The sequence below is a fragment of the Bubalus kerabau genome, chromosome 8, assembly GCF_029407905.1.
Source record: "Bubalus kerabau isolate K-KA32 ecotype Philippines breed swamp buffalo chromosome 8, PCC_UOA_SB_1v2, whole genome shotgun sequence".
Lineage (NCBI taxonomy): Eukaryota > Metazoa > Chordata > Mammalia > Artiodactyla > Bovidae > Bubalus > Bubalus kerabau.
The window spans coordinates 8,123,167-8,150,875 of NC_073631.1; the positions used below are offsets into that span (position 1 = coordinate 8,123,167).

General features: G+C 48.0%; 1 protein-coding gene across 4 annotated transcripts in view; it reads left to right on the forward strand.

The window, feature by feature from the left end:
* The window catches only part of GRB10 (growth factor receptor bound protein 10), a 181,203-nt gene that overhangs the window by 24,640 nt on the left and 128,854 nt on the right, over positions 1–27,709 (forward strand). For 3 of the 4 annotated variants that reach the window (XR_008717526.1, XM_055589645.1, XM_055589644.1), the window contains exon 2: positions 13,726–13,820. Coding sequence is in view for 2 of the 4 variants with exons in the window: in XM_055589645.1 (XP_055445620.1) it covers positions 13,740–13,820 (81 nt within the window). In the remaining 2 variants the exon portion in view is untranslated. Of the gene's footprint in view, positions 1–13,725; positions 13,821–15,614; positions 15,758–27,709 lie in introns of those variants that run through there. The other variant, XM_055589646.1, reaches the window with a different exon arrangement.

The following is a 27,709-nucleotide window of genomic DNA, read 5'->3' on the forward strand; positions in this document are numbered from 1 at the left end:
GTCCTTTCTTCCTTACTAGAACATTGGAGAGTTGACACATGACTTCCAGGTCCACCTGCTCCCACCGTGGTGGAGGAGGGGGGTGGAGGAGGGTGTCCTCAAGCCCAGTGTCAGGATGAGGGCAGCACAAGGGTAGGGGGTCTCACGTTGGCCCCTCCAGGCCACATACCCAAGTCCCATTCCTGGGGAGGTTCCACCTGATCCTCGGCTTTGGGCAGAGCCAGGCTGGTCAGGTGGCTGTGCAATGACCAGCGGGCTGATCACTCTCTGTCTGCAGGTCTGTTGGGTTGGGACAGTAATAGCGTCTTGATGGGGAATGTGGAAAGGATTCCATGCTTCACACAGGTAAACGCAGACAGGGGCGTGGCCAGCATCAAGCGGGCTGCGGTGGAGCTGTGTGTTCTTAACATCTGTCATCCTCGTGACTCGCGGTCATGTGTTCATCTGAAAATCCCACTGATTTTCTATCAGGATGCTGAGCAGCCCGCCTAGGGATGAAGGACTTGGGACTCAAATAGCCTATTTTTCTTTTTTAATTGAAGGATAGTTGCTGTACAGTAGGATATATGTTATAGGTGTACAATATAGTGATTCATAATTTTTAAAGGTTATGCTCTTATTTAGGGTGATTATGAAATATTTGTAGATTATTTTATATACAATAGTTCATACCTGTTAATCCCTGGCTCCTATATTGGCCCTCCCCGACACCCCTTGGGAACCATTAGCTTGTCCCTGAATCTGAGCCTGCCTCTTCATTGCTATAGTAGTTTGCTGTTGTTCAGTCTCACTCAGTCACATCCGACTCTGCAATCCCATGGACTGTAGCACATCCAGCCTCCCTGTCCTTCACTGTCTCCCGAAGTTTGCTCAAACTCTTGTCCACTGAGTTGATGTTGCTATTCAGCCATCTCATTCTCTGTCATCCGCTTCTTCTGCCCTCAGTCTTTCCCAGCATCAGGATCTTTTCCAATGAGTCAGCTTTTCACATCAGGTGGCCAAAGTATTGGAGCTTCAGCTTCAGCATCTGCCCTTCCAATAAATATTTAGGGTTGATTTCCTTTAGGATTGACTGGTTTGATCTCCTTGCAGTCCAAGAGACTTTCAGGTTGCTGGTTTATTGTAATTTTTAGATTCTTCATATAAGTCATATCATACAGTTCAAGTAGCATATTTCAGACAAGTCTCTTTCAAAGTACTGAAAATGTGAAGTCCTAAGGTCCTGGTCACACACATGGGGTCAGATTTAGAGCTTTGTCTTTCAGGACACACAATTTTAAATGATGGAGTCATTCTTTGCTGCAGGTGGTTCCGACGTCTATTTAACCTGTGTCCTGCTGCTTCTACCGATGCCTGGTGGAAAAAGGCTAAAATGGCATTCTAAAAGGAATTCTTTATATTTGCATAGGAAAAAATGTTTAAAAGGCAAAAACATCCAAGGCATAAGCTTCCAGTTGGGAATCTAGCCCTCAGCATTCAGACAGAGTGTAGTGTATGTTTCACTTCAAACAGCTTCAGAGCCGTAGATTCCGCTTCCCCAGCCCCTACAGAGGTGTAATTTCTCAAAGCTTTCTTGCAGTTTTCTTCCATTTTCTCCCCCTTGCAGTCATTATTTAAAAAGGAATAATAATTGTAAAAGAAAGAGATGAGAGTGGTGGTTCTCAATATCAGAAATACTCTGGCAGCTGAAAACAGGGCCCCTCCCCTGCTGTGAAGTCGTGGTTTCTCTGGTCAGGGGTGCAGCCCGGTCCTGGAGTTTTAGGAGCTCCCTGAAGGGGTTTGCGGCACAGCCCAGTGCTGGGGCCAGGGCGGCCCATGTGCACCGCCTACCAGTCCTGAAACACATGTGGTCCTGCAGGCCCCGACCCCAGAGTCTCTGATTTAGTCGGTCTAGGTCTTGACTAAAATTTGCTTTTTAATGAGTTCCCAAGTGATGCCTGTGCTGTCTGTTCATAATTGAAAACCATGGGACTATAAGGTTCTAGTTAAGAAACTGGGCTTCTGGACCAGACTGTCTTACTACCTTCAGGTCTTCCCATCACTTGCTCTGGGACCCTGACCATCTTGCTTCATTTCCTCATGTAAACAATGGTCATCATACACACACGCATTCATAGACGTGCTTAGCCCAGGGCCTGGTCTAAACACGTTCATGGCACTGTTCATATCGGAAAAACACATGTGGAAGGAGGGTAGGTTGTATGTAATTGCATCTATGATGTTTTCTATCTTCAGTTCAGTTCAGTTAAGTCGCTCAGTCGTATCCGACTCTTTGCGACCCCATGAACCGCAGCACGCCAGGCCTCCCTGTCCATCACCAACTCCCGGAGTCCACCCAAACCCATGTCCATCGAGTCAGTGATGCCATCCAGCCATCTCATCCTCTGTCATCCCCTTCTCCTCCTGCCCTCAATCTTTCCCAGCATCAGGGTCTTTTCCAATGAGTCAGTTCTTCACATCAGGTGGCCAAAGTATTGCAGTTTCAGCTTCAACATCAGTCCTTCCAATGAACACTCAGGACTGATCTCCTTTAGGATGGACTGGTTGGATCTCCTTGCAGTCCAAGGGACTCTCAAGAGTCTTCTCCAACACCACAGTTCAAAAGCATGAATTCTTTGGTGCTCAGCTTTCTTTATAGTCCAACTCTCACATCCATACATGACCATTATAGCCTTGACTAGATGGACCCTCTATCTTAAGGTTTCTTTTTTAGTTTATTCTGATTTGGGTATGTACTTTAAAGTTATAGTTCCATGGACATTACCAGATTTCTTTCTTTGCATGCACGTGTACATGCTCAGTCATGTTCGACTCTGTGCGACCCCATGGACTGTAGCCCACCAGCCTCCACTGTTCATGGGATTCTTCAGGCAAGAGTTCTGGAGTGGGTTGCCATTTCCTTCTCCAGGAGATCTTCCCAACCCAGGGATTGAACCTGTGTCTCTTATGTCTCCTGCATTGGCAGGTGGATTCTTTACCATTGTGCCACCAGATATCTTTACTAATGTCCATAGAATTACTGTTATGGTTAAAAGAAATCATCACAGTCCTTTTTTTTCCAATTAAAATTTTATTTTAATTTTGAATTTTAAAATTTTATTTTAATTTTAGGTGGGTTTTAAAATTCTTAAAAGATTTGTCTTTTATTATCTTTCTTGGATAATAAATTCTTGGATTTTCATAAATTTCATCATGTTTCAGTTTCTCTTTTTTTTTGACCAAATTTCCTGCCTTCTGCTTCAAGACTGGATTCACATTTTTCGTTTAATGCCTTTTTCCTTTTGTGGATGGTGCAAGAATCGTGGCCTTTGTCCTCCTGTTGTTTCTCTTGCTTCGTGTTACCTCTCTCCACAAGGGATGGTATTCATTGACCTAATTGTCTGGAGACTGTTCTTATATTAATTTCCTCCTCGACCAGCTATTGAGGCCAGGGATTGTTTTTAATTTTCGAGCGGCTGAGTTGTTGCTTTTTACATGTACTTTAAAGTTTCTCCTTGTGTTGTGTTTGGCTCTAGCTCAGGGCGGGTTGGCGTGATGGTTGGCTTTCCCTGTGTCCGCCCTGGGACAAGCGGAGTCAGGTCTGTGCCTTTATGTGGCTGGGCGGAAGGAGTTCAGCACAGGTGTCCCTTAGCTCAGAGACCTGGACGTGTTAGCAAAATGCACTGATGTTTTTGTGGCAGTATTTTAAAAGATTCGCGGGTATTTGTAAATATTTGCAGATGTCCATTTTCATGCATATTCATGAATTCTCTTTCAGGATGCAGTGTTGTGTATTCTTTTTATCCCAGTTTGATTCCTTCTTTCGCCTGAAGTGATGAGCACAAGTGTCCGAGCGCACACACTTTTTGTCCATTTCTTCTTGTAGGTGTCAGAGTTTTGGTTTGGTTTATTGGCTTTTAACGTAAACTTTTTACTGAAGCGTAACATCCATTTTTATAATTTAAGATTCATTTTTGTGTGGATTTGTTATTTGGAGAGTAGAGACCTAATACTGCTTTTGTCTATTGCTTGCTATACTTTAGTCTATGGGGATTGGTGTTTCTCTGTTTTAATTATACTTTTCTCTCATTGCCGTCACTGTTGTTGGTGTTTTTGAGTGTGTGTTTTGTTCTTGTGTCTTTGCCTGCTCTGTCTCTGTGTCTCCCTTTCCTAGCTCTCTTTTTAAAGCAAATTTTCAATTTCAATTTGCCCTGGGTATTTTTTCTTTTTTTTACATCAGAATATTTTTGTTTGAAAAGAAGGGAATTGGACAGTTGACATTTATTGCTCCATGTCCTCCGTCTTCTGAACAGTTGTTTCTGGTTTGAATGCTTCTTCATCTGCCCATTTTCTATTTCCGTTTGATGTTTCAAGTATTATTAGTTTCCTTTTATCCTCTTATTATGATGTAAAATGCAAATATTCTCCTTTCAGTTCTGCAAGTGATTATCTTAATATATCATGAGCATCGCTCAGTTACATTGTTTTCCCAGTAAGGAGCAGGCTTTTATGTGAGGTACAGATTTCTTTTTAACAAATCCTGCAGTGATTTATTTTAGGATGTGAAGCTTCTCTCTTCGATTTTTAAAAAAATTTAAATTAATTTTTCCAGTTTTATTGAGATATAATTGACATATAAAACCATCTAAGTTTGTCGTACTGTATAATTATTTGACTTATTATGGAATGATGACTACAATTATACTATTTAGTTTTATGCTATCATATATGTGATGCTGTTTAACCTTCTAATAGCCAACTAATGGGCTTCCCTGGTGGCTCAGCTGGTAAAGAATCCACCTGCAGTGCAGGAGACCTGGGTTCGATCCCTGCGTTGGGAAGATCCCCTGGAGAAGGGAACAGCTACCCACTCCAGTATTCTGGCCTGGAGAATGCCATGGACTGTATACTCCATGGGGTCACAGAGTCGGACACGACTGAGTGACTTTCACTTTCACTTTTTTTCACTTAGCGAACTAATAGTTGACAAATCCTTCCTGAAGCCCTACCGTGTGCTGTCTGGGTGTGGCAGAATTCAAGGCTGAATTCTTGAATGAGGAGGGGTTTAATAACACCCCACAAGCAATTCTGGGTGAATGTCCAGTGCTGGCTGTCGCTGTGGCCAAAGGTGACAGACCAGTAAACTTGGACCGTGTGCTGAGGGGTCGGCAGAGGCAGGCACGCTGACTGTTCTGAGGGTCCTGCAAGAGGGGTGGCGCTTGGGGAGAGAGAAGAGCATGTGTGAATCAGATGCTCTGGAGAGTATGAACATTTCCTGTGGACATGTAGCAGACTTTCCCCACAGTACTAAATGCACATCTTGAATGTGTGGTTACCTAAACAGAGAAAGGGACCATTTACACAGTCGGGATTCAGGGGTCCTGGGAGTGGCCGGTTGCCTTAGGTGTCGTGGTCTTTTTGTAGGAGTGGGTTGGAGATGGAGGTAGACACGGTGAACATTTTTGGAGCTGATGCCCGGAAGGAGAGGCACTGGGGTGGGGGAATGGAGCAGTCGGAGGGCAGCTGCCTCCAAGCTGCAGGAGGACAGCCCATGGACGCTGCAGGTGGGCGTTGGCCACAGGCCCCGACCTGACCCGTTTTCACATTCTGGGTTGCAACCCATCGCTGTGCCTGGAAGTCAAGTCAAGATGAAAAGCATGTTTAATGAGAAAAATAGAGCAGAAGGTGAAGAATCGGGGTGGACCGCGTGGAGGCTCCACACCGGCTGAGCTAGGGTGTCTGGGGGCTGTGGGAACCATCCAGCGTCTCTCACGGTCGACGTTCTCGTGTCAACGTCACCCTCACGGCAGGGGGGATCAGAACACCTTACATCTACCACGAGCATCATGTGTAGTTGGTTGTGACCTGAAAAGCATGAATAATCGCTTCATCCACATCTTCTGGAGTCTTCAGAGTTTCTGGTGGGAATGCCCCATGTACATTTCAGAAAACGTGTTATTGAGTGCAGCATTTTTCAAGTTTATGACCGTTGTATCATTTTAATTTAGTACACATTGCCCTAAATTGGAAAAAAAATAAACATGAAATGCAAAGAACAAAGCCATGTTCAAGTTCAGCTGCTGGGTCCATCCACGAGTGTAAATATTTACAGTATTAAGAAAAATGTTGACTCTGGAATCAGCAAACTTTTGACTTTGTCTGAACTGTTTTTCTGAACTACAGTCCAATAAGGAAACAAGTACAAGTTTTATGAAGAAGAGTATCTGAATTTTTATCACAAGTTCAAAACTCAGTCAAAATGTGGCATACATTATTTACATTGGAATTTGTGCAAAAGAGGACTTAACTTTCAGAATTAAAGGGTTGTATGGAACTATGACAGTGAGCAAAACTTGGCAATGAACCCCTTGAATCGAAAGAGTGAGACAATAGTTTGGTACAGTTTCTTAGTCATTCTACACCTGTTCATGAGAATGCCTTCTATCATCATAGATACACAGTTGCAGTATCAACCTGCTTCGGAAGTTGTTCCTGTTTATCTGTATAAGCACACTGTTTTTGTTAACTCCACCGATGATTTAACATTTAAATTCTTTAATGTAGCACAGTCTATCAGAACTTCTGTGCTGTTGTAGGACATTTAGAAGAAACGCTTTCTCAAATGCCCAGACATGGGGAACAGACTTGGGGTTGCCAGTGGGGCGGGATGGGTTGGAAGTTTGGGGTTAGCAGAAGCAGACTGTTACATACAGGCTGGATAAACAGCGTCTTACTGTATAGCACAGGGAACTCTATTCAATATCCTGTGATAACCATAATGGAAAAGAATATGAAAAAGAATACATATCACTATGTATAATGGGATCACTTTTCTGTATGGCAGAAATCAACACAATATGGAAAATCAACTATACTTTAAAAAAAAAGAAGAAGATGATTGAGGTTGCCTGTCCAGAGATGGTACAAGTTTTTCAGTCTCCATGAGAGTAGGATAATATTAGAACTTTTAGTCTTTGTCAGGTATGGATGGTAAGATGATTTTTATGCAGGACTTGCTGGATGGATTCCATTTCACCTCCCAGACAGCTGGGTTACACAGAATCGCAGAACTGAGAGAGTGTATTGTTGATCAAGACACATGGAAATGTACAAACTTGACTAAAGAAAGAAGTATTTAGAATCACTACTTTATACAGCCCCAAGCTTTAGCATCCTAAGAAATTCTTCCAACTCTATTGGTTATATAAAAAAAAAAATTAGTGAAAGTTAATTTTATTAAAGGATGCTCACTGAATAACCAACTTTTCAGTAATTTTTTGCAACATGGGGATAAAATATGAAAAACAAAATTTGCCATTTCAGCTGTTTTTAAGTGTGCAACTCAGTGGAATTAAGTGCATTCATAATGTTGTGTAAACATCACTGCTGTTTCCAGAACCATTTCATTATCCCAAATGGAAATTCTGTACCCTTTAAACAAACCCTCCTCCTACTAGACCCTGATTGCTTCTATGTTTTGTCTTTAAACTAGGTGTTAACTCATATAAGTAAGATTTGTACTTTGTGATTGGCTTATTTCCCTTACCATAATGTCTTTAAGTTTCATCCATGTTGTAGCATGTATCAAAATATCATTCTTTTTCAAGGCTGAATAATAGCTCATTGTTTGTTTATAGTAATTTGGCTTAGCCATTCATCTGTCAGTGGATATTTGGTTTAGTCCCATCTTTTGGCTACTGTAAATAGTGCTGTTTTGAACATGGATATACAGGTACTTCTGATTCTTTTGGGTGTATACCCAGAGATAGAATTGCTGGAACTTATGCTAATTCTATGTTTAATTCTTTGAGGAATATACATACCATTTATTATGGAGGCTGTACCATTCTACATTTTTACTAGCAATGCAGAAGGGTTCCAATTTCTCCATGTCCTCGCCATGTTTATTATTTTTATGATGCCTTATTGTGGTTTGATTTGCCTTTCACTAATGACTAATGATGTTGAGCATCTTTTCATGCTTACTGATCATTTGTGTATCTTCTTTGGAGAAGCGTCAAGTCCTTGGCCCTTTTTTTATTGTGGTTGTATTATTTTGGATATTAAGCCCTTATCAAATATATTATTTGTAACTATTTTTTTTTCCCTTTCTTGGGTCTTTTCACTCTCTTGAGAATGTCCTTTGCACAAAAGTTTTTAATTCTGATGAAGCCCAGTTTCTGTGATTTTCCTTTTTTGCATATGCCTTTGGAGTCATCAGACGGTAAAGCGTCTGCCTCCAATGCGGGAGGCCTGGGTTCGATCCCTGGGTTGGGAGGATCCCCTGGAGAAGGAAATGACAACCCCCTCCAGTACCCTTGCCTGGAAAATCTCATGGACAGAGGCGCCTGGTAGGCTACAGTCCATGCGGTCACAAAGAGTTGGACACGACTGAGTGACTTTACTTTTGGAGTCATATCCTGGAAATCATTGTCACATCCAATATCATAAAAAATTTTCCTTATGTTTCTTTCCAAGAGTTTTATAGCTTTAAGTCCTTGATCCATTTTTTAATTAGTTTTTGTTTGTATGGTAAGGTAAGAGTCCAACTTTATTCTTTTGCATGCAGATATCTAGTTTCCCAGAACCAGTTTTCAAAAAGACTGTCCTGTTCCCCATTAAATAGTTTTGGGACCTTTATTGAAAATCAGTCCGGCGTTTGTGTGAGTGTTTATTTCTGGTCTGTCTGTTCTGTCCTATTAGTCCATGTCTGACCTACACTGGTAATTACACTGTCTTCATCAGCACAGTTTTGTAGTGAGTTCTGAAATTAGGCAATGTGAATCCTCCAACTGTGTTCTTCTTTTCCAAGATGTTTTTGGTTACTTGGGGTCCCATGAGAATCCTTAGGAATTGTAGAAAGATATATTGATCCCTGCAAAACTGCCAGTGAGATTTTGGTAATGATTGCATTCAATCTGTAAATTGCTTTGGATAGTTTTTTTCATCTTAGCAATATTAAATGTTTCAACCTATGAATACATAATGTTTTCCTTACAGCATCTTTATATTCTTATAGCAACATTTGGTAATTGTTGATAATTGGTGCACAAGTCTTTTGCCTCCTAGGTTACATTTATTCTTAATTATTATTGTTGCTATTTTGAATGGAGTTGTTTTCTTGATCTCCTTTTCATTGTTGGTGTTCAGAAACACATGTGATTTTTGCATGTTGATTTTTGTATCCTAGAACCTTGATGAATTTATTCATTAGCTCTGGGGGCAAAGTGTGTATGTTTGTAAGTGTTTGTAACTGGTAGGGTTTTCTGCAGATAAGATCATGTCCTCTGTGAACAGAGATAACTTTAGTTCTTCTTTTCCTGTTTTTCTTTTTCACTTGATGGCTCTGGATAGAATTTCCTATCATTAGCTCAATAGAAGTGATGAAAGGATCATAGGTACCTCGTTTGTGATCTTAGAGGGTAAAGCTTCCCATCTTTCATCACTGAATTTGATGTTAGCTTTGGGTTTGATGCATCTTATCAGAGGCCAGTTAATCCAAACCTTTTGCTATGTCTAACTATGGTTTTCTTTTCCCTAAGAACCTACTCGACAGAGCTTATGGAATATATATTTTTCTGGCTGAGAAGCAATTCCATCTGGCAAACAGAGTCTTTCAAAGGTGACATTTAGGTAATAAAACTGACATATTTAAAATTTTCAGCATTCTTAACACCCACTAAATTTGAAACTTAAGGGGAAAGTCATATGTTTCTGTTTGCTGAAAACATCCAGGAGTTCCTGAAGCCCTGCACAGCAGGGCAGGCAAGACATACCGAGTGAGCTGGGGAGAGAGTGGTCAGTGCCGGCACGAGAAGGCAGGGGCCACGGACAGCCTGATGGTGGAGGGGTGCCGAGAGCGTCCTCAAGGGGCCAGGAGGACACTGACCCCTCCCCTAGGCCACCGGGAGTGGGTGCGGGGAGAAACTGAGCCCAGGAGACTGAGGCTGCAGTCAGGGTGGAAGGCGGCAGGAGTGCTGGGGAAGCGGCCGGGAGGTGGGTAGGCCGTGCAGGCGGGCTGAGTGGTGGCCGATGGAGCGGTCAGACCCACGTGGCCGTGTGTTTGTGGTGGGGAGGCCCGAAGAGGCATCCTGGTACGGTCCTGGGATCCTGCCGCAAGTGCTTGGGGTGAAGAGGTCATGGCTGTTCAGTGAAACTGACCATGCATGTGTGTCTGTAAGGAGAGTGAAGGAACTGGCTCCACTGATAGTCTGGCAAGTCTGATCCATGGGGCAGGAGTTCACTGCAGCCTTGAGGCCACATTCTTTCTTCTCCAGGAAACCTGGAGTCTTTGCTCCTTTACAGTCTTAGCCCTCAAGACCTCCAGCACTTGGGATGAGGGCCACCCCGCTGTGTTTGGGAATTCGGGCCAAGTGACTGCAGATGTTACCATGTCTCTAGAATGCCTTTGGAACAAACCTACTTTGGAGTCTGATCAAAGGGCTGGGTGGTAGAGCCTGGACAGAAGGGCACGTGAGACTGACTGCCGCGGGGCAGGTTGGCTCCTGGAGCTGGGGGAGCCTGGAGGCCTGGGGGCTGCTGTCTCCTGCAGAGGCCTTACCCGTCTTGCTCTGGGGACGAACTCCTCCCCCCACCCCCACCCCTGCCATCTTGTCATCACCAGGTCTCTCCAGCCCAGCGGCCTCTCTTGCGTTTCTGTGCTGATTTTTAAAGAATCCCAGAGACCTTGTGGAAAACATAAATGACTGGTGGTAAATGTTACAGGTTAGGGTGCTTCTGTTCCTCTTAGCTATGGTGACTGGTGGTGTTTTAAGAATTTTGGTCTGTAATCATTTTCTAGAACCACCATAACAAAGAACCAGAGACTCGGTGGCTTAAACAACAGGAGTTTGTTTTCTCATAGCTGGAGGTGGGGAGCCTGAGGTCAAGGTGTGGGCAGGGCCGCTTCCCCCGAGGCCTCTCTCCTGGCGTGTGTATGGCCATCTTCTCCGGGTCCTCACGTGGTCCTCCGTCCACGTGCATCTGTGTCCTCATCTCCTTTGCTGGATTCGGGTCCACAGTAATGCCTCATTTTACCTTAGTTACCTTTTTAAAGACCTTTCCTCTAAATACAGCAACCTTCTGATGATCCTGGATGTTAAGGGCGTCAACAGATGAGTTTGGGGCAGGGGACACAGTTCGCGCATAACTGGGTCTTACCTTGATATTTTTGCTATTTTGACTGGTGGCATTAATATCCCTAGGGCTTCCCTGGTGGCTCAGTGGTAGAGTCCAACTGCAATGCAGGTGATGTGGGTTCGATCCCTGAGTCGAGTGGAAGGGATGGGCTACCCACCTCAGTGGTCGTACCTGGAGAATTCCATGGACAGGGGAGCCTGGCAGGCTGCAGTCCATGGGGTTGCAAAGAGTCGGATGTGACTGAGCGACTAAACAACAGTAAATTAATATCCCTAATTTTATGCCCTACCTAAATCGTTCAGTTTTCCTCTTAGAAACTTCTGTGAGTCTTTTAATTCTGAATTCTAGAAAATTGAGCCTGTGAGTTGAAGGAGAAATCTGAACCATGACAAGCTCTGTCCTGGGACACTTTCTGGGGTTTCTGGTCTTTCCCAGTCTGTCCGCTGTGTCCTGCGTTCCATCCTAACCTTCCTGTCACTTTGTGCCCCTGCGCTTGGCTCACCCTCTCTGTGGGCTGTTTGCGGTGCTTCTGTAATTTCTTTTCCATGGGTTTTGTTTGCTACGTGTCAGTTCTGATGTGAAGGCTCCCAGCATCTTTCTGTCTGTCTTGGAGAGATCTTTGACGACTCCCAGCATCTGTCTGTCTGTCTTGGGTAGATCTTTGCCTGCAGTATTTCTTCCAGTCCCCTTTTTTTCCCTGATTTTCTAACTTTTCATTAAAATAAGTGAGCCACTTTCTAAATTTTTCTTATTTCTCTCAAAGTAAAGCCACGTCAGGGAAATAAGTCCTTCCAGGCCCCAGAGGATTAGATCAGAAAATGGTTTCTCATCTCTGGTTCCTGGTTTGCCCATCACTGAGGCTCTGGCTGCCGTTCACTGAAACGCAACCCAAGTTGAGCCATCTACTTGAAGGGGATGCTGGACACCCGCCTGTGCCCTCAGGGAACCTGTGGGGCAGAAGGGTCCCTCCAGGTGGCCCAGGACAAGGTGGGTGGGTGTTGGAACTGTCTGGCTTTCCCTCATCTGATGGGGTGATGCCGATGACCCAAGAACCCCTTTGGGCATCCTATCTCTGTGAATGTGGCTGCAGAAAGCCTGTCAGGGACTCAAGTCCTGCACAGCCAGTGTCTCTCTGTTGGTGCTTCCTGAGAGTTTGCACAGAGCAAGCCTCTGTCACTAGTAAGCACATGGTTATGGTTCCTTTGTGGGGAGTGAGACCAAGCTGGGGCATTTACAGCTCTGCGTGGCAGATGGAAAGAGGGCTGTGAGCCCAGCATGTGGCCCAGGAGCCCAGAGTGGACGCTGACTGAACCATCGTGGGCAGTGGTGATTGGTGAGGGACAGTCCAAGGGGACTTCCTGGAGGAGGTGACCCCTCAGCTCAGTCCTGTAGGGCCATAACACTTATAGCAGCTGACAGAGCTCAGAACAACACTATGGATGCAGAGGCGAGAGGGAGCCTCATGTGGTCAGGAGTTATGAATTGCTCAGGGTCCTTGGGCTGCTGGGGGAGCTGAGGAGGGTCTGAGTGTCTCTGAGGTGGGTTACAACAGAGAATGTTGATGGCTGTTGCCACTGTTCCTGAAAATATTCTTACTTCTGATGATTTCTGAGAAGAATGGTGTGAGGGATCTTTCTGACCCTAATACTGGTTCCTCTCTCCTCCTGCTCTAGTCCAGAGTGTGACTTGTAACAGTCTTCTGTCTTCATGGAAATGAAACTCTGATTTCCGCTGAGATGTGGAAGATAAGATGTGTGCTGCAGAGGTTGTGTTATAGATGGTCTCTGGTCTGCGAGTGTCGGGTGGTGGGTCCCCAGTGCAGACCAAGCTGCTGTGCCCACCTCCCTCCTGCCCCCCGACCCCCGACAGTCCTCTGCATTGCTGGGGGAGGGGTGGGTTTTGTCGGGGTCAGTTCTGGAACTCTCATGGACCATCCTGTATGGATCAAATGTATGGCTTGTGCCACAGGAGATTAAAGAGAAATATGGGATCTTACTTCCCTGCCTGTCTGGGGCTCCTTGTTGGAGTCGAGTGTGCACTTTCACGGAGCTGAAGTCGCTCTGGCACTCCTAGGAGGTGGCACGTCTCACATCTGTTCCAGAGGCCGTGGCCGTGAGGGCTGATCTCCAAGGCGGTCCCTGCAGGGAGCGTGTTGGATCTGTGTATGGTGGTTTGATGTCTGCTGAGAGGGTACCTCCTAGGGTTAGGGTTAGGGTTCTAGGCTGTGGCTGGTCAAGGCAGCATTTACATGGGTGGTGCTCAGAGGGCCCCAGCACCACCCGCCCCACCTCCCCGCAGGCTAAGCCTGTGTTGCCCACAGTATGAGAAAGTCTTCAGAGTGTTGTATAACTGTCCTCGGAAGAAGAGTCAGGTGACTCATGGGGACTGCTGAGTGGGCCGGCATTCAGTTCTCTGTGTGGCTCACCCCTCTGAGCACCTCTGCCCGACAGGCCCTGTGACCACAGGTCAAGGTTGTGAAGTTGGTGCCAGTCCCCTGACTCACCCAGAATGCAAGCGGTGTCCGGGGACAGCCCCCTGCCCCTGAGCCCCTAGAGAGCAGTGGGCCTTCCCTCTGTCTGGGTTTCTCACAGTCTGTCTCTGTTCCAGGTCCTGTGCAGTCCATGTGGTTTGAAGACCGTGGGGAGGAACCGATGGCTTTAGCAGGCGTCCCAGATTCCTTCCTGCACCATCCATACCACCAGGTAGGGGGCCGTGGATGGTGGACCCTGATGGGGCGCTGGCGAGGGCCAGGGCGCAGGTGGAGCTCATAACCTGCCCGCCATCCCTAGCCGATGAGTGAGGAGCTGCTGGGTGGGGCCGTGGACACATCCTGCATGTCTGCACGGCCTTGCTTCCTTGCTCTGGGAGAGTTCCTCTCTGTGGCCACAGCATCTTTTTCTGCAGGGTTGTCATTGAGGTGCACACTTCCCTGCAAGAACCAGGCCCTGTGTTGTTCCTTGCTGGGCCCTAAAACTCCAGATGGCGAGTGGGAATGGTGGCAGGCATTGGGCTGCTGAAGGAGAGGCAGGAGCTTACAGGGCGGGAAGTGGGACAGAGGAGCTTCTTGGCCTGGCAGTGACCTGCCTGTCACAGGTGGGGCCCTTATCACCCTGAGAATGTCAGGCAGCCTGCGTGGGGGAGTGGGTGTCCCCCCAGCCCCTCTGCAGGGGCTGCTGGACGAGTTTCATTGGTCAGTTTCCTGTATGTATCTCCTGAGGCAGGTTTCCGCTGGAACCTTTGCTTTATGGTGTAGATGGGCACGTTGGATCCTTAGATCTTTGGATTGGATAAGAGAATTTGCATTTCTCCTTATGAGTCTTGCGGCACATAAAGCGCTTGAATCATCTCTTGGCCTCCATTTCCCAGCAGGGTCTTAAGTTTTGAAGTCCCTTGATCCGATGTTTGCACTTCTCTGAGCTGGTCTCTCTCCCTTCGTCTGTGACATCCTGTTTAGTTGTGGTGATGATTATTTGCATATAGCATCATAGCTGCAGAGGGGTGTCCTCCTGATTTGTGTGTGTGTGTGTGTCATAGAGAAACAGATTTTGGAAGAGAGACTGGAGACTAGGAATAGACTGGGAGTAGGATCTACTGTGATCACTGAATTTGAGACAAAGCCACCATCGGTTTCAAGTGAGAAAAGAGGGCTCAAGCCTCGGTAGAGCCGTGAAGCTTGCTGGTGACCCTGGGCGTGTTCAGTGGGTGAGCTTTAACAGACCCTGTCCTCTGCCTCCTGTGGGACTGTTTTCTTGGTCTTAAAAAGGCCGGGTTGCCTCACCCTGTTGATTGACACTCCGAGCTGCCTCCGCGGGTCATGGTTTCAGCCCTCACTTGGCCACTTAGCTTTGGCCGGTTGTCACCCAGCCTTCTGCCTTACACTTGGCACCAGTGCTCCCAGGAAAACCGGATCAGGGATCTTCAGGGGCAGCCTTCCCCCAGGAAATAGGCCTGTAAGTTAGCTGAGTGTTCTCTCCACTGGTCACCGAGCAGACCATGAGGGCTCAACAAGGCACAGGGAAGGAGCCGCCTGAGGCCCGCTTAGCTCATCACCCTGGCATCTCAGACTTCCTTTGGTCCAGGAAGAGACTGCAGGATTGCCAGCTGCAGCCGGTTCCCAGCTTCTCAGACTTGTGAGGTGTTTGTAGTCGGCGTCCCGGTTGCCCGCGGCTCTCTGCAGGAGCCAGAAGGAGGCGGCCGCACCGTGGGCCTGCCAGCAGACCCTGTCGCCCCGGGGAGAAGTGCTCAGTCACGCTGTTGAGTGGCTTCCACAGGCGCTGTCGCGCTCCTGTGAGTCCAGCAGGCCAACTTGGCAGCTCTTATCCTGTGTTCCTGGAAAATCAGCTGACAGTTCCAGAATTTCTCAGAACATGGTTTGATTTACAGTGCGTTCAGTCTTGAGTAATATGTCGTTACAGCAAAGAGATAAATCTCCAAGTTTTTATAGAGAGGAATTTCTTTGTACGATCTTCAGCAAACAAATTATGTTCTCATTCTAGCTGCTCAGCCATCGCTGTGGCTTTTGGATTAGGTGCAGGTTCCGACAGTGAGCCGCTGGGCAGTGTTTTCTGGACGCAGAAGCAGCAGAAGGATTTTGTGTATTTAATCACCCTGCTTCCTGCTTCAAAGACATTGGCGGCAGGTTGGTGGGGGCCGGCGGGGGAACCTGGTGGAGGGGAGGTGAATGGCTTCACTCCGCAAGGCTTTGGTTCTTCCTTTGAACTGTGCTGTTATAGATCTATGGCCTTGGGGGAATGATGGGATGCTTTAGGGGCCCTGCTGGTGAAAATGGGTGAGTGACGTCAGGGTGCTGTGGGCCTGGAGGAGGGTGTGGGAAGTGCCCCAGTATGGGGCCAGCCCCGTCTTAGGTGCCCACCCAGGGTTGTTACCAGAATTCCTTGGTGTTGACTGAGCGCCAGCTGGGTGCCATGTCAGTGCTGGGTGCCAGCTCCCCTCCAGCAGGTTCATTCCTGGGCCCGGCTGACTCCTGGTGAGGGAGACAGTCCTGGGGAAACTGGTGTATGAGATACTTGTGAGTAATGATGGTGATTCTTAAGCAAGTAAAACAGGACAGTGGGGGAAAGATGCCGGGAGGTCAGGGAGGCCCCCTGCCAGGGTGTGCCTGGAGCTGGGGTGGTGCTCTGGCCTGGCAGTGCCAGAGCCTCTTCAGGACCAGGGACCAGCACACCTGGCCTGGAGAGCCAGGGACGGGAATGGATATCTGTCCCTTAGGAACGAGAGGTCTTTGGTGTTGGTGATTTAGTTGCTAAGTCGTGTCCAACTCTTTGCGACCCCATGGACTGTAACCCTGCAGGCTCCTCTGTCCATGGGATTCTCCAGGCAAGAATACTGGAGCAGGTTGCCATTTCCTTCTCCAGGGGATCTTCCCAACTCAGGGATCAAACCCACATCTCCCGCATCGCAGGTGGATTCTTTACCGACTGAGCCACCAGGGAAGCCTGAGAGGTCTTTGAGGCTTTTTAGATAGAGGCCCACAGCCCACTCTCTGCAGTTCTAAAATCCCCAAACCTCTGAACCAAGAAGTTTCTGTTTCTCATGTCTCAGAGAATCCAGCCCGATCAATCAGGACTGGGTCCCTTAGGCACGTGAAGGGGCTTGGTGACAGGGCCACCCTGGACCCTGCGTCATCTTTCTCAAGTCCAGACCATTCTTAATTTCCAGCTGTACCCTCAAGGTTATTGATAAAGGAATTATGCACCTATTATGAGATGTATTTTATTTATTATACGTAAGACATTTGCTTGCTTCAAAACACACACAAAACTGCTAGAAGATAGAATGAATAGAATGTTGAGCTGTTATGTAGAAACAAGATTCTTAAATGTGAATTTGAGATAAGTTGTTAAGATTATTGGCACATCTCCAGATATTTAACCCAAATATTTACTTCTACTTTTATAACTTTTTCCCTGATTTTTGAAAACACACCCACCTGTATTAGAAGTAAAGTGTTGTAGAAGCTGTCTTTGTGATCTTGATCTCCAGAGACTCTGTTTGCTAGTTGTTGTTTAATCGCTAAGTCACGTCTGACTCTTTGTGATCCTGTGGGTTGTAGCCCACAAGGTCCCTCTGTCCGTGGGATTCTCCAGGCAAGAATACTAGAGAGGGTTGCCATTTCCTCCTCCAGGGGATCTTTCCGACCCAGGGATCGAAGCTGTGTCTCCTGTATTAGCAGGCGGATTCTTTACCACTGAGCCACCAGGGAAGCCCCTGTTTGTCAGTAGAGAGTAGAAAAACAGCCTTCTGTGATGGCTTCTCTTCCCCCGCTTCTCTGTAGGGTAATTTCATAAATTCTGTCCCAGCTCCATGTCTCTGCAGATTGCTTCCTTGGCCCCATTTCAGTTGTACATTCCTGAGCCTTCTGACGGGGAGCCTCCCTTTGCAGGGCAGAGGTTGGCAGACCACAGCCTATGGGTCGTATCTAGTCCCTGCCTGCTTTTGTAAATAAAGTTTTATTGGAAAACGGCTACACTCATTTACTTGTATCTTGTCTCTGGCTGCTTTGGGGCCTCACCAGCAAAGCTGAGCAGAGCTTGGCCCTCCCAAGCAACTCCTGTTTTAGGACGTTGATTAGTGATATGAGTTCTGGGCAGACAGAGAGCAGAATGGGCCCCCTTATGCCCGCCTGTGACCCCCTTCACCGTGGGGGCAGCAGGAACACCACGCAGCCTGGACGTGAGCCCTCGCTTGCCAGTCACACAGCTTCGAGTCTTCGGTTGTTTACTTCCGGTTCCTGCCTCTCTCTGGAGAAGTTGGACAGTCTCATCTCTTATGGTCTGGATTTAGGGTCATTCTCTGAAATTAATTCTGTTCCCAAAGTTGGTAAGTGTCACTGTTTTTTTTAGCCAGAGTCATCCTGTGGCATCTCTGTTTTTTATCTTACACACGTGTATTGGCAAAGAGAGCATTTCTTTGGGCTATATTTTCTTTAAGAAATTTATGGACACTTCCTTCCACTTGCCATGGTGGGAGAGATGGATGCAAGAATGACTTGAGACCTCACTTGTTTTTATGAGACTCTTCCAGTAGATAGGACCCTCATCTAAAGTGGTTTTTGTAAATCTTTGGAGATTATTTCTGGATTTAGTAACGACGACAGGGAGGCCTGGCGTGGTGCGGTCCATGGGGTCGCAGAGTCGGACACGACTGAGCGACTGAACTGAACTGTTTAATAGAGATGTTTTTTGTGACGTGGGGCTGGCGACTGGTGAATGTAATGAGGATACACTCTGCGTGACTGGACCGGTGTGGACCCTGCGTCATCTCTTCAGGGAACCTGACCCTCAGCACCCAGTGGAGGCCAGGTTGCGGGAAAGGATTCAGCCCTTCTGTTGGCTTGTCTTGGGCTCTCTTCTTTTACCTTCCACCAACCACTGGAGACACCACCTCCATCCCTTCAGGATACCCATTTTACAGATGAGAAAACCAACGCACTCACTGTGCACTGGTTGCCAAACCAAGGCCTTTACTTGGATTTTTCTAAGTAGGAGTCTTGCCACAACTCTGTGAGATGAGTCCTCCATGTTCTGCCCTTTACAGATGAGGATTGCGAGGCAGGGAAAGCCATGACCGCACCAGGCGATAGGTGTGTTTTTCTCAACACTCCTACTGATGGGGGCTGCGAGTGTTCACACGTGTGACCACATGTGTGACCACACGTGTGAGGACCACATGTGGGGGCCACACATGTCCCAGTCTCTGCAGAGCCTTGCAGCGATGCGATGTGTTCGTGTCCTGGGATTCTGCACTCATTAAACTTCCGTGATCCTAAAGTGCCATGAGATAAAGGCCCAGTTTTAAAAGTTACTTATTTATCTGGCTGTGCCAGGCCTAGCTGTGGCCCACAGTTGTGGCCTGTGGGATCTAGTTCCCTGACCGAGGGTCGAATCTAGGCCCCCTGCATTGGGAGCTTGGAGTGTTAGCCACTGGACCACCAGGGAAGTCCCTAAAGGATCAATTTTAATGACAACTTTTCATTCAAAGTAAAGATTATTTATCACATATCATCTTTAAATATGCATTGGTTAGAAAATCTTTGAATTTCAAAATCAAATCATAAATTGGAGGAGTGTCTTAGAATCAGTGAGATACTACAAGTAAGTACATAATAAATAAAAATTAAGAAAAATTTTTTATCAGGGAGGGACAGACTCGCTCTGTTCTGAATGTTTTATTTGTTTTACCCAAACCTTATTTTCTGACAGAGGGTTGGCTTCAGGTCTTATATTCCTTCTGAAGGATTCACAGAGCTGTATTTACTGAATACCTTCTCTGTGTTCTTTCTGTTCTCTGTCTGGTACCATGGCAAGCATGGTGCATGGGTTAGGTTTCTGTTTTGTTTAGGGGACCAGGGCTTAAAAATGCTGGTAGCTCCCAGCTCAGGTAGCTGGTGCCTGGTAGGCTGGGGTGGGGTCTGTGGGTCAGGGTCTCCCCGCCCTGTTGCTTTCCTTCTCTTGGGCACCTGTGCTTGGCTGGACAGGTGTGTGATGCCTGCCTATAGGCCAATCGATTGACTGAGGGGCTGAACTTAATTAATACTCTGTCAAATGAGATTTCATAGTCCAACAGAAAGGCTGCCGGGCTGGGGACTTGGGGCCAGCAGGATGATAAGGTGGCAGGGAGAGGGCTCGGGCCCTGGGCTCCTCGCAGGCTGCTCAGTGTTGGGGTGGCCTGGTTTCTGATGTCAGCCCCTCGCCCACCTGCCCCCCGACACGTGGTTGCTGCTGTCACAGGACAGAGCCTGCTCACCAGCACTCACCCTTTCTGGTATCAGCTGGACTGTGAGCATCATCCGCGTCATCCCGTGGGGCCTGGGCAGTCCTGCTTGGTGTGGCCGCCACTGCCCCACCTGGCTTGTCTGCTCCTGGCCTTGGTCACCTTCCCGCCACCTGCTACCCACTGGCTGTCAGGGCACCCCACTTCTTCATGTGTCCCCATGGTTGGACCTGGCCCCCGGCGAGCACACCTTCTTCCTCACACGTCTCTCTAGTCTCAGGTTAACGCGCCATCTCTGCAGGAAAGGGGACTAGACCTCCCCAGCGAGGTGGACGGGGTCACGGTTTGTCCGTCACAGACCCAAGCACCACCTGCTGCTCTGCCTTGGTCCACACTGTCGCATTCTGCCCCTGTGACCGCCACGTCCAGCCCTGCGTTGGTCTCACCAGTGCCCAGGTCCGTGTGGAACCTCAGGCCTGTTTTCACCCGAGCAGGGTGGCTTGTTGGAGGCCGGGGTGGCTGGCTCCAGGCTTGCCCACGCGGTTGGTTTCCAGTTGGAAAGCAGGCTCCGGCCGCTGCAGGGAGACCGTGGTCCTTGTGCCTGCCCAGGGGTGTCCTCCCCGGGGCTGCCTGCCTCCTGCCGTCTGGTGAAAGGTGGCTTGTGGGGCACCGAGGCTGCAGGCAATTTCTGTGGCTCTGACAAGTCTGAAGATGGGACCGTGGGTGGGGTCCTGACACGGTGTTATAATATCTGATCATGGCCTGGTGTGCACACAGTGGTCCTGTTAACTACTGGTTATTCTTCAAGATGAAGCGGGATGCATCTCTCTGTCCAGTCTTAGAGGTGATGGGGTGATGTGGCACTTTTCCTGGCTGGGTTCTGGGCGCTGAAGAACTTCTGTTTGTTTGGCTGCGAAGCCCGAATAAGTTGGTTACTTTTACAGGTGCCTCAGACCAGCAGCCAGAGGACATGGGTAGGTTGTGAGCATGCAGACAGTGCTTTGATGGATGGAAATTTTGAAAGTTGCAACTGCTTTTTGGAGGAGGGAGGAGGGTTCAGGATGGGGAACACGTGTATACCTGTGGTGGATTCATGTTGATATATGGCAAAACCAATACAATATTGTAAAGTTAAAAAATAAAATAAAATAAAAATGGTGGCTTTGGGGAGCAGGAGGAACCTTAAAATTATTTTTATTAAAGCATATGGAGTAATTTTAACACAATTTCCTGTTTAAGTGTTTGGTCTTTAAAGTGGAGCCCTGCCAGCCTGCCCTGTCCATGGGATTTCCCAGGCAAGAATATTGGAGCAGATTGCCATTTCCTCCTCCAGGGGATCTTCCCAACCCAAGAACTGAACCCATATCTCTGTTCTTCCTGCATTGGCAGGCAAGTTTTTTACCGCTGTGCCACCTGGGAAGCCAAAGTGGTAGCTAGTTTAAATTATATTCTTATATCCTGTGGGATATTTGTCTTGTAGTGAGCCTCATAGTGGCTTGCATGGGTCCTTGTCTTGTTCCTGGTTATTTCTTCCTCTTTGGAAATGTGTCCTCTGCTCCCTGGGCCTTGCCTCCCCTGCTCCCACCGCCACCAGTTATTAACCCAGTGAGAGCATAACAGGCAGGAAGGCCAGGGGTCTCCAGACAGAGGAAATAGGCTGCAAGTGTCAGACATTTTTATCTCTCTTAAGCAGCAGGAGGAAACAAACTAGAGATATTTTTTTCCTTCTCTATACATATTTAAAAGGAGGTTTCTCTTAAAATACTGTGTTGCCATGACACCTGGTTTCACCTGAAGTTAACTATTCTCGAACCTAGAGATAACCAAGGCCTTTTTCTTATGGAAATGTTTGTCTTAAGCTATGTTAATGTACTATGCATTTACCCCAAACTCTGTCTTCAAGTAGGTTCCGCCTAATGGCTCAGAACCTACTTGACAAACCAGTATGTTATACTCAGACATTGTTCCCCTAATCTATGTAAACAAAACTCTTTGTGTGGTAACCTGCCCGTCTACAAGATTCAAGTCAATCGTTTTATGACCTGGGATGAACCATTTGGTACCAAGATTATCCCAAAATGCATCTTATGAGTGAGGGGCCTGGTGCCATTCTGAGTTTTAAAACATTCCTTTCTTTAACAGACTGCTAGTGACTACATAACATCCAGCTGAAGACTAGCAGGGGGTACTCTTTCTGCCCCCTTCTGATGTCTATATCAGAAGCTTTCTCTATCTCCTTTATACTTTAATAAAACTTTATTACACAAAAGCTCTGAGCAGCCAAGCCTCGTCTTTGGCCCCGGATTGAATTCTTCTCCTCCAGAGGCGAAGAATCCAGGTGTATTCGCGTGATTCAACAACAACCTTTCACCAGCAACGATCTTCATAGACACTGAACACTCACTTTGTCACTTTCCCCAGTGTATGCTAAGTACTTTGCATGCTGTGAAGGAGACTCTAGGAACGTGGCAACTGGCCTCTTAAAAATTATTATTATTATTATCGTATTATTAACCAGGGAGAAATGGAAAGTGTTTGAGGTTACTCTAATTAAGATTAGCATTACCAACATCTATGAGATTTTCCTGTAATTGATGTTTAAGGAAAGATCTTACTGAATTTTCCGTCACTTTGCTTTAGTTTTTCTGGAAAGGTGATAGGGAATCTCGTATTTTTTTTTTCTGACTTTCAGCTTTTGGGGAGTTCTCCTTGGCTTGCCTACACAGAGGGAAGTTCTATGAAGGTTTCCGTGCCCCCGCCACTGGGGCCGGAAGGGAGCAGACTGTCTCCACCAGTTGCTTTCAGTGCGCTGGGGCCTGCTTAGGAGAAAGAGACTGGGCTTAAAAAATAAATTAAAAGAAAAATTAAAAAACTGTAAAAGGAGCATACTGCTGCTGCTGCTAAGTCGCTTCAGTCGTGTCCGACTCGGTGCGACCCCACAGACTGCAGCCCACCAGGCCCCCCCGTCCCTGGGATTCTCCAGGCAAGAACACTGGAGTGGGTTGCCATTTCCTTCTCCAATGTATGAAAGTGAAAAGTGAAAGGGAGGTCGCTCAGTCATGTCTGACTCTTAGCGACCCCATGGACTGCAGCCCACCAGGCTCCTCCATCCATGGGATTTTCCAGGCAAGAGTACTGGAGTGGTGCGCCATAAGCTCATAGCAAAAAGACAACATTGATTTTGGTAGAAACTTGTAAAATAGCATAGAAATGTCAGAAGCTGCATCTGAAGTTTATCTCACAGGGAAACCAGCCTTCCTTGCAGGTGTTAAGGTTGATCACCATCAGGATAAAGATACTGAATACACTTCGCCCAGGCTGTCACCTGGACCTGGTCCTTGGTCCTTGTCACCCTTGAAACCTGTGCCTTCTGCCCTGCAGTCTTTGTTCAGGGCCCCTTTCTAGAAAGTGACGTTTTCCATCCAGTTTTATTTAAATTGCAGCTTCCTCCCCTTCTTAGGGACTTCTCTGGTGGCTTAGACGGTAAAGAATCTGTCTGCAATGCAGGAGACCTGGGTTTGATCCCTGTGTCGGGAAGATCCCCTGGAGAAGGAAACCTCTAACCACTGCAGTATTCTTGCCTGGAGAATCCCATGGACAGAGGAGGCCGGTTGGCTACAGTCCATTGGGTTGCGAAGAGTCGGACACGACTGAGCGACTAACACACACACACAGTCCCCGACTTAACCTGCTCTCAGTTTATCTTTTATTATTCCATGGCACCACCCTCTTCAGTATTGCTTACTATTTATTTTCTCCAGATAATAGTTTATTTTCTCCTGTCCTCGGAGGACAGGATCTTTGCTTTAGGTGCTAACATGCTGGCCTTATAGTAGAAGCTTGAGGAGTATTTGTGGATTGGTTGAGTCTCATTGAAGATGGACTGTGTTTCTCTGACCTCAGGTGACCAGGCAGTCAGGCGCCCTCATCTCTGAAGCACTGTGACTGCTGCCCTGATCACTGTGTCACCCAGGAGAGGATTCTGTCATCCCCATGAACTTAAAGACATCAGTCACTCATCACAGGCTTCTTCTCTTTGGTTCAGCAAGCTTTCTCGTACCTGTGAGCTGTGAAGGGCGGTTTCCAGGGCTGATCCTCAGAGTGGGTGTGATATGTTTTGGGTTCCAGTGAACTGGGTGTTGATGTGTTTATAAAACCTGCTTCTTAAGGAGCAAGTTCTCACAAATGAACCAGGGGCGCAGAGTGAGGATGGGGCCTCTGGGCTCATCCTCTTTCTCCCTCCTGGTGTGTGACACGTGTGCGGTGCTCACATCTCAGCTTCCCCTCCAGTCCTGGTTCAGGGCAGGACGTGGTGTGGCCTGGCCTTGGGGTGCTGTGTGGCCACAGGGACAGCCTGGGTGGACGCTGAATTCGGGGGCTGGGTTGCCAGGCTTGGGGTCATTTCCAGCGTGGATTAGAAAGTGTCTGAGGCCCCCTTGTGTCTGGCTTAGGCACCGGGCTGATGGACTGCCGAGTGGCCTTCACTGAAGCATGTCTGGGGCCAGCATTTCAAAATAAAGATGTTTCAAATCTGATTCATCTTCCTGTTCCCCAAACTGGCCTCTGCTCCCCTGTCCTGTATCAGCGCCGTCCCCCTTGCCCCCTCCCTCCAGAAGGCCTGTGCCCCTCCTGCGTCCTCCCCTCCGTCACATCCTTTCTTTGCACGTGGCCCTGGCTCTGGTTGGGGAAGCCCCGTGCTGCCTGGTGGCCTGGCACTGGGCCTGCTAGGCTCCCTGGAGACCCCGGATGCCCCTGGCGGGGTGAGGGTGGGAGGGTGCACTGGGTGCTCTGGGCTGGGTGGCTCTGCTCCCCGCAGGGTCGTCCTGGCCATTTGCAGTCAGCTTGTGTGGTGCATGGTCATGGCCTGTGCCTGCTGCTTTTGGGTCCTGCCAGGAGCTGTCGCCGCGGCATCTGTTAGCCCAGGACTTGGTTATAGAGGAGGAGACCTCAGGCAGTGGTGTAGAAACACGGCTTCATCAGATGCTGGGGTGAGGTTTGCTGACGCCAGAGGCCCAGCCCTGCAGACCTGCTGACGGGGAACGGGACTTGGGACTTGAGGGGAGGGTTGGGGTGAACAGTACTTTATAGCCTTGGTGTTGGGTAAAGAAGGGCTCTTTCAGGGTCTATAGGTTCTCTCTACCCAGGTGCATTTTAAATTTGTGATGCTGTGTGTCCACATGTGGTGCCATTAATACACACACACACACACACACACACACACGTCTGTCTTCTCTCACGGGTATGACTCCCTTGGTGACAGGACTGGGAGTCACAGTCTGGCTGGCTGATGTCCTTGCAGTCATTCAAGGCTGGAGCAGCCCCACTGCTCCTGGGGGTTCATCATGTACAGCTGCCTTTCCGGGGTGACTTTGGGCATGTGCGGCTCTGAGTGTGGCGGTGCTCTGAGAGAGCTGTGGGCCCCTCCATGCATCCCACGCCCATGCACATGAGGCTGGGATACAGTAGGTCGCCACCTCCCTGGGGGTTGAGAAAGGAGTTGGCATTTGTTCTGTGCCTCATCTCACAGGGTCTTCCCAGCACACCCTCTGAAATGAGCTTCACTGTCCAGATGGCATCGCAGCTCGGGGATGTCTGGGGACGCAACAGCTCAGACCCGACAGCTGGAGCGTGTGGGGTGTCGGTCCACCCTCCGCTCTCCCTGTCCCAAAGCTGCGTCCTTCTCCTTCTCCCCACCTTGGGCATCATCCGAGGGAGGGGTATGATCACAGCCTTCCTCGTATCTCCTCTGTGCTTTATTTTTGAGCGTTTCCATTGCTTTGTCTTCATGGGGCCTCCACTACCCCAGATCACTCCAGCCCTCTGTGGGAGAGAGCTTCCTGGTGTGTGCTCGAAGGCCGGACATTGTGGGGAAGGGGTCCAGCATCTTGTCTGCAGTTGCCCCCATCAGTGGATTTCTCATCTCCAGAGGTCAGATTTGGGCTTTGTGTGTCTTTCAGTCTTTCATTCTTTTTCTTACCAGGTCACGCTTTCCTTTCCCTTCCTAAACACGTGGACTGTGTTTCACCCCAACTGTTTTAGTACACCCGTCTTCTCATGCTGTCGTCTCTGACACTTCTAGGTCTGTTTCTCTTGGTTGATTCCTCTTATCATGGTAGATCTGATTTTCTTTTCATACCTGGCCCCTTTTGATTGGATGCCAGGCATCGTGGATTTTACATGCTTGAGTGCTGACTTTTTTTTCTTTCTAGGGGTATTCCTTTAAATGGGGCTTCCCAGGTGGCTCTAGACATAACAGACATGGTTTCAGTCCCTATGTCGGGAAGATCTCCTGGAGGAGGGCATGGCAACCCACTCCAGTGTTCTTACCTGGAGAATCCCATGGACAGAGGAGCCTGGCGGGCTACAGTCCTTGGGGGTCGCAGAGTTGGACACGACTGAAGTGACTTAGCAGCAGCAGCATTCCTTTAAATATTTGGGGGATTTGTTGCAGGAACAGTTAGGCTTCTTGGAAACAGTTTGATCCTTTTGAACCGTGCTTTTACTGCAATGGCACCCCACTCCAGTACTCTTGCCTTGAAAATCCCATGGACGGAGGAGCCTGGTGGGCTGCAGTCCTTGGGGTCGCTAAGAGTCGGACACGACTGAGCAACTTCACTTTCACTTTTCACTTCTATGCATTGAAGAAGGAAATGGCAACCCACTCCAGTGTTCTTGCCTGGAGAATCCCAGGGATGGGGAGCCTGGTGGGCTGCGGTCTATGGGGTCGCACAGAGTTGGACACGACTGAAGCGACTTAGCAGCAGCAGCAGCAGCTAGCCCTAGTGGAGAAGGCAATGGCAACCCACTCCAGTACTCTTGCCTGGAAAATCCCATGGACAGAGAAGCCTGGTAGGCTGCAGTCCATGGGGTCGCTAGGAGTCGGACATGACTGAGCGACTTCACTTTCACTTTTCACTTCCATGCATTGGAGGAGGAAATGGCAACCCACTCCAGTGTTCTTGCCTGGTTCAGAATCCCAGGGACAGGGGAGCCTGGTGGGCTGCTGTCTATGGGGTCACACAGAGTCGGACACGACTGAAGCGACTTAGCAGCAGCAGCAGCAGCAGCAGCAGCTGGCCCTAGAATCACTTTAGGTCTAGGCTTAATTTGCCCTCACTGTTAAGGCAAGACTCTTCCGAAGACGTGATTTAGTGTCTCGTGTATAAGGAGATTTCCCACCTGACTGGCATGAATGCAGACTTTTCCCTGCCCTGTATGAGCTCTGGGACTTGTTCTGCCCGCTTCTTTCTTTTTTTTAATGGAGGATAATTGGTTTATTCTCTTGAACAACAAGGAGATCAAACCAGTCAATCCTAAAGGAAATCAGTACTGAATATTCATCGGAAGGACTGATGCTGAAGCCACCTGATGCGAAGAGCCAACTCACTGGAAAAAACCCTGATGCTGGGAAAGATTGAAGGCAGGAGGAGAAGGGGGCGACAGAAGATGAGATGGTGGGATGGCATCATCGACTCAATGTATGTGAGTTTGAGCAAACTCCTAGACATAGTGGATGACAGAAGAGCCTGGCCTGCTGCATTCCGTGGGGTTGCAAAGAGTCAGACAGGACTGAGTGAAAAACAACAATTGCTTTACAATGTTGTGTTGGTTTCTGCCGTACAGCAACACAAATTAGCCATAATTATATGTATATCCCCTCCTTCCCTGCCTTGCATCACACTCCTCTCGGTGGTTATTAGAGAAATGCAAATCAAAATTGCAATGAAGTATCAACTCACACCGGTCAGAATGAGGTGACCATCATCAAAAAAATCTACAAACAAATGCTGGAGAGGGTGTGGAGAAAGGAGAACCCTGTTGCACTGTTGATGGGAATGTAAATTGATACGGCCACTAT